General features: G+C 41.3%; 1 protein-coding gene across 2 annotated transcripts in view; it reads left to right on the top strand.

Moving 5' to 3' along the window:
* The window catches only part of EVPL (envoplakin), a 51,041-nt gene extending 47,334 nt beyond the window's left edge, over positions 1 to 3,707 (top strand). For both annotated transcript variants that reach the window (XM_088482525.1, XM_088482524.1), the window contains one exon: positions 92 to 3,707. In XM_088482525.1, the coding sequence (XP_088338651.1) occupies positions 92 to 3,550 (3,459 nt within the window). In that variant the 3' untranslated portion in view covers positions 3,551 to 3,707. The remainder of the gene's footprint in view (positions 1 to 91) is intronic.
* Positions 3,708 to 7,276: the final 3,569 nt, after the last annotated feature.

Raw genomic sequence — 7,276 nt, forward strand, 5'->3', positions numbered from 1 at the left:
GTAAAGAAAAGCTTGCATAAGCTTCTATTGTTTTTCTTCAGTATATTGATTTTTTCTTCAGATGGTTTGTACTAAATTTGTGTTTTTTCAGTCAGATACTCAGGATGGAGTCAGCTTGACAGTGCAGCACAACCTGCGCTCAGAGAATGCGATGAGAACAGCTAAAGAGTCAGAGAACCTGTCACAAAAGTTGGAGGAGGAAAAAAGGAAGGTGGCCCAGGTACAACAGACACTGGAGGACAATAGGAAAAAGTTACTTCTGCTGAAGACACAGAGACCAGTGGAGAGACTGGAGGAGAAGGAAATGGTAGAGTACTACAGAGATCCCAGACTGGAGAGTGAATTAGGAAGTCTGAAGAGCCAAGCAGATAACACCTACCAGCAAAGACAAAATACACAATCTGAAATAGAGGTGGTGAGCAAGAAGTTGGTGACTTTGGAAAACCAGAGGAAGAGTATCAAACCACAGCTGTTGACCAAAGAAGTCACAGAGATAGAAAGAGATCCTAATCTGGATTCTCAAACTCAATCCCTGAGACAAGAGATAAAACATCTTAAGGATGAGAACAACTCAATTTCATCGGAGTTAGAGCGCTTGAAAATGGAAGTAATGGTACTTGAGCAGAAACAACCCAATGTGAAAGAAAAAGTTGTACTGAAGGAAGTAGTGAAGGTTGAGAGGGACCCAGAGATGTTGAAGGCGACACGAGCTTTGCAGCTAAAGATTGATGATGAAACATTCCGCAGACAGTCTCTTCAAGAAAATATTGTTAAGCTGAGGAATAGGACAGAAGAACTGGAGAAACTGATTGATTCAGTTGAGCCTAAGATCATTGTAAAGGAAGTAAAGAAGGTAGAGCAAGATCCAGAAATCTTGAAGGAAGCAGCTAGGCTCAAATCATTAATAGAAGAAGAAACAAATAAAAGAGTGCCTCTGACTCGGGAGTTAACAGAGTTGCAATCCAAGTATATGGTGGTAGAGAAGCAGAAACCCAAGGTAGAGATTAAGGAAAGGGTCAATGAAGTGTTTGTTGTGCAGCCAGAAACCAAAAATGAGATTGCTCGGTTGAGAGCTGCTCTGCAGGAAATCAACTCTAAAAAATCTCTCCATGAAAAAGAATTGGACACAACTCAAAATACAGTGTTTATGTTGAAATCACAAAAGCCTGTAGTAGAGTATAAGGAAATTGTCCAAGAAGTTGTGAAGCTTGAGAAGAGCCCAGAACTGATGAAAGAAATTGATAGATTGAGAGGGCAACTTAAAGATCTAGAGTCAACTAACAACAGGTATCTGGAACAAAAATCCAAGCTATCCACGGAGAGAGATGATTGGAAAAAGGAGAGGTCTAAGGTGGAAACAAAGACAGTGAACAAAGAGGTTGTTAAGTATGAAAATGACCCAGTATTGATAAGAGAAGGAGAGCGTCTGCGTCAAGAAGTACGTGATGAATCTCAGAGAAGAAGGGAAGTGGAAGAACTAGTGTATGACTTACAAAGCAAGTACATGTTGCTAGAGCGAAGGAAACCAGAAGAGAGGGTAGTGGTTCAAGAGGTGGTGCATGTTCAGAAAGACCCCAAAGTAGCAGAAGAACACTATAGATTGAGCAGGACATTAGATGAAGAGGTTGGCAACAGGCGTCGCTTGGAGCGTGAGGTGCAGCAATTACGTAGTCTGGTGGAAGAGAAACAAAAGCTGCTGAATTTTCAGGAGGAGAGAGACAAGAAATTAGCTGCAGAAAAAGAGTTGCGACAAATCACTCGCAGAATCAAGGAAATTGAGGAAAGCCCTGCACCAGTTCAAGAGAAAATTGTAATGGAGGAAGTGGTAAAAGTGGAAAAGGACCCAATATTAGAAAGTTCAGCTAATTCCCTGCGCAGTGACCTAAATAATGAAAAGACACAGATCCTGAACATCGAAAGAGAGTGCAAAAATCTGCAGGTGAAGATAGATATCTTAGGAAGGGAGAAGTCTTTGGAAAAAACAATCTACAAAGAAGTTATTAGAGTGGAGAAGGATAAGGTACAAGAAAGTGAGAGAGCCAGACTACGTGAGCTGTGTAATAAGGAGCGTAACATCAGGCAGGACATTCAAGATGAGACTAGAAGACTCAAAGAAAAAATTGAGAGAGTGGATGCAATGAAAAGGACATGGTCAAAAGAAGAAGCTGACCTTCAGAAATCCAGAGCACAGGCACAACAGGAAAAGTCAGCCATAGAACATGAATTACTGGAACTGAGGAGACAACAACAGCAAAAAAGTGTGTTTTTGATTAAAGAATCAGAACTTCTCACACAAAAGGCAGAGAATGAGCGCCAGAAGAAAATGCAGTTAGGACATGAACTGTCTCTTTTGGAATCCAAAATCCTTAAAGAGAAAGACTGCATTTATGAAAAAGAAAGGAACATTAGGGATTTGCAGTCTCGTGTCAATCGCGAAGAACGCAATCAAGAGACACAAATGAGGGAGACAAATGTCTCCACAAAAATATCTATCCTGGATCCGGATACTGGGAAGGAAATGTCACCGTATGAGGCATACAAAAGAGGTATCATAGACCGACATCAATACATTCAACTGCAAGAATTAGAGTGTGACTGGGAAGAAGTTTCCACAATGGGTTCTAGCGGTGAAATTTCTGTCCTATTAGATAAGAAAAGTGGAAAACAATATTCCATTGAAGATGCTCTAAGATCAAAGAAAATCACCAAAGAGGAACTTCAATTATACAGAGATGGCAAACTTCCAATTTCAGAGTTTGCCCTTCTTGTGGCTGGAGAGAACAAACCCCAATCAATGTCCATTGGATCCATAATTGGATCCAGGTCTCCAGTGACCTCCCCTTCCAACCAATCCCAAACCCGCAGCTTCTTCACACAAAGTGCACCAAAAGTATTCCATGATGATAGCTTCCCCATTGCTGGTGTCTATGACACCACAATTGATAGCAAGTGCACAGTCAGAAGTGGAGTGACAAGAAAATTATTAGATCCTGCTACAGGTCAGAAGCTTCTGGAGGCACAGGCAGCTACTGGTGGTATAATTGACATCATCACCAAAGATAGGTATTCAGTTACTAAAGCAATAGATAGGGGGCTGATAGATAGCAGCAACCCACAAAACCTATTTAATGCACAGAAAGCGTTTACAGGTGTTGAGGACCCAGTAACCAAGAAACGTCTGTCAGTAGGGGAGGCTGTACAGAAGGGACTAATGTCCAAAGAGACAGCCATGCCATACTTAGTGGTCCAGCATCTCACAGGGGGCTTGATTGATACTAAAAAGACAGGGAGAATTCAATTGTCAGAGGCAATAGAGCAAGGTATGGTAAGCAAAGAACTGGCTGCCCAGATCCAGGATGAGGCAGAATATGAAAAGAATCTGATTGATCCTCTCACTAAAGAGAAGGTGAACTATAAAGAGGCCATGGCACGATGCCGGAAAGACCCATCAAGTGGCCTGCTGTTGCTACAAGCAGCTTCAGAGAACTTCCAGCATGCTGTCTACCGCCCTGTGAATGTCATACCCTCCTTAACATCCTACAAGTACTAGTGGAGATGAATACCTGCCATACATTACTTTGCTTCCCTGCTTTGTCACTGTGGTCCTGATCTATAATATATGATATTGTTTCTCTTGTGGATGGTAATGCTATATATGTGGTGAATATTTTATGTCCTCTGTCAATAAACTGGAATTTTACCTTTAATATATTTTCATTAAAGAGTCTCTTTTCTTCTACAATTAATAATTTAAATGGAGGCTAGTAATGAAAATGTAATCTGCAGTAACTGTGGCCTGAGGAGTAATGTCCTTAGGCTTAGCAACGGACACAGGGCCCGATTCAGCAAAGAACGCACGGATGCAGACGCACGTACCCGGTCGCTGCGAGAATATACGCATGGCAATCGCAGCAGAATAACCAGACGCCCAGCACTACATAATACAACCACTTCGCTTTACTTGCGTCCTCTATACCTGGCAAGACAGCGGTAACATCGAGAACCATCCGACCCATACGCACAATAGTGGTTGACCTGACCCTCCCGCAGACATAGCGATACTTCCTATATGCAACTAGACCTCAGGCTGCATCCGTCGCCGCAAGGACTAAATCATACACGCCCCTGAAACGTTGTCCAAACGCACAGGCACGCCTGCATTTGCCCGACAACTCCCCCATCACCACCCACAAATGGCACTTCCTGTCAATCACTTGTCCCTGAGGCTGCGGACTCCTTGCGTACGCATACTCGATCGCACTGGCCGGTTCGCGCACTGCAATGTTTACGCATAGCAAAATCGACCGATTGCGTGCGCCTGCATCTGTGCGTTCCTTGCTGAATCAGGCCCACAGACTGCAATGAAAGTCAAGCTTCTTTCTGGATACAAAACTGCAACCGCATGGCTCTGAAAATGGCGTACATTTATATTGTAAATAACTGCAACAGCACACAATGACGAACATGGGAAGGGGCAAATTCAATTAGAAATTCTGCATTAAAAGTAAAAAAATCAACTCAGTGGATGAAAGCAAAATACCATCTATATAGAAAAGACTGGTCGTGGCATCACCTTAATGCAAATTACAAAACTAACAAAACAAACTAATGTACTTTAGTGTATTTTGAAATTAGCTTCAAACATAAACATTAAATAATGTATTTATAAGGAAAGAACCCCGAGTCTGTTTACATTAGAAAAGAGGTGCATATAATATAGTAGGCTTACTCGTTATACATATAAAGGGATATTTTTTGCTTAGAGCAAAAAAGAAAGAGACACATTTTGCCTATTCTGGGGCACTCTTGACATAAATACAGAAAAACATAGTATGTAAATGGAATAATGAATAAAACTTAACATTTAGGTAAAAAATAGAATTTATATAATTAATTACTTTACCCCAAAACTTTTGAATCTTGGGGCATTGCCAAAAGTTATGATAAATAGTCACATTAGGGCGCTTACATTTCAAACAATCCTCAAACTCCTCTGAAACCATATGTCGTCTACGGGCTTGAGAAATGTAAACACGGTGAATGGTTTGTATATGTACTTCCTGTAACCAGGAGCAACGTAGATATCTCAACACAGAATCATAGCGAAGCAAGAGACAATCAGAAGATTCAATAGAGGGAATATCACATTTCCATGACGCCAAATATTATTATAAATATGACTGGGTATGAGTCTCTTGGGCATATGAAGCAAGGCTGCTGCAGAATAAGGGGCAAATAATGTTGATTCAGAAGGAGCATGGGTGTATACGTCCCCAGATAATAGCCAGTCACTGGTATATCTAAAAAAAATAACCTTAGAGAACATATTAATGTTAGGTAAACCCAATCCACCCTTTTCCCTGGGCAACTGCAATTTGGAGGCAGCTATTCTTTGACGCTTACCCTTCCACAAGAATTCCGCAAAAATTAGTGAGATGGAAATGGGAAGCATTTGGATGGGATATGAAAGTTTGGGGAAAACCACACTTTTAATCAGAGCTAGGCGGCCTAGGAGGGTTAAAGATAAAAGCTCTAGCAATTTAGTAATCTGGGTTAATACTGTGGTGAAATTCAGGTTGTAAAGGGATGGTTATACCAAGATATTTAAAACTAGAGGTGGTAATACTCAAATGACCGTAAGCTGGGTCTTTCAAATCCTCATTAGTAATACAACCCAAAGGTAGCAATTCAGACTTATGCAAGTTAATCTTATAACCTGCAAAAGAACTGAAATTGGACAACAATGTTATAATGGCAGGTATAGAATTTGTCGGGTTTGAGGCAACATATTGTCCGCAAAGAGTGAGAGTTTAAGTTCCGTCTGTCCAATAAAGATACCAGTAAATTCAGCCAATGAACAGAGGGCCACAGCCAGCGGCTCAAATGCCGCAGCAAATAATAGAGGGGGCATGGAACATCCCTGGCGCGTACCCCGGCAAACCTGAAATGGAAAAGATAATAACCATTGCTGGAAACCTGGGTGGATGGAGAAGTATATAACGCCTGAAGGAAGGAGCCAAATTCAGGGGGAAAAACAAATTTAAGCAGGGTCATGTAGAGGTGATCCCAAGTGACCAGGTCGAAAGCCTTCTCTGCATCCATAGAAATAATGACCTGCGGAGGAGGAACAGAAGAAAAGCCTGCCGCCTGAATCACCGAGATCATCTTTCTTATATGTGGAATGTCTACCCCAAATAAACCCAGTTTGATCTGAAGCAATAACAGAAGATAGTATTAATTTTAATCGATCTGAAATAATCTTCATAAATAATTTATAGTCCACATCTAAAAGTGAGATAGGGCAGTATGAGGCAGGCAATTCAGGGTCACGACCTGGTTTTGGTAGCACCTTAATCACTGCTGAATTAAAGTATTGAGGAATATTATAATCAGATAGAATAGAATTAAAAAAGGACATTAATGGGGACAAGTATCTTTACTAAGTATTTTGTAAAACTCCCCAGAATATCCATCTGGACTTAGAGCCTCCAAAGGTTTCAATTTCTTTTTAGCAGCAAACACAGGTCAGCATAAAACATTTTGAATAAATTAGCAATGTCTTGACCCTTATGTACCTGACAACCATCAGGGGAGCGAAGTACTGAAATAGAAGAGGGAGCAGTATGACTGCGTAACAGAATTAGACAAGAGCCTTATTTCCATGTTTGTAAAATTTACACTGCTTACGAAAGGTATGGCGGGAAGCGAGCTGATCCAAAACACCTTCAAAATGAGCTTTGGCTTTCTGGTATTTCTCACGAGTACTAGGGGAAGGACGAGATTTAAACTCCTGAAAGGAGGACGTGAGATCTGATTAAGCCTGTACATATAGTTGGGTACATTCTCTCTTATGTTTGGAGACATATGCAATGATATCACCTCTCAGGACAGATTAGCTGTCTGCCAGAACAAGGAGGGAGAGGACTTATGTACCTCATTATTCTGGAGATACTCATGCCAACGGGCTTCCAGCATCTTTCTAAAGTTAACTGAGTTCACCAAATAAGATGGGAACCGCCAGGGCCTATATGAACCGCTATCAATCTTTGGAACTAAAGAAATCCAAATTAAGGCATGATCGGATAAGCTAATGGTTTCAATGCTAGACTCTTCAATTGCAGAAAGCAACTTTTCTGACATTAAAATGTAGTTGATACGTGATAAAGTGGCATGGGCTGCGGACAAGCATGTAAACTCTCTATCAGTTGGATGAAAAGTTCTCCAGACATCTGGAGGGTGGGGGAGGGGGGGGTTAGGGGGATTGTCGGTCCATAAA

This window comes from Taudactylus pleione, unplaced genomic scaffold, assembly GCF_031769625.1.
Source record: "Taudactylus pleione unplaced genomic scaffold, aTauple2 ptg000290l, whole genome shotgun sequence".
Taxonomy (NCBI): domain Eukaryota; kingdom Metazoa; phylum Chordata; class Amphibia; order Anura; family Myobatrachidae; genus Taudactylus; species Taudactylus pleione.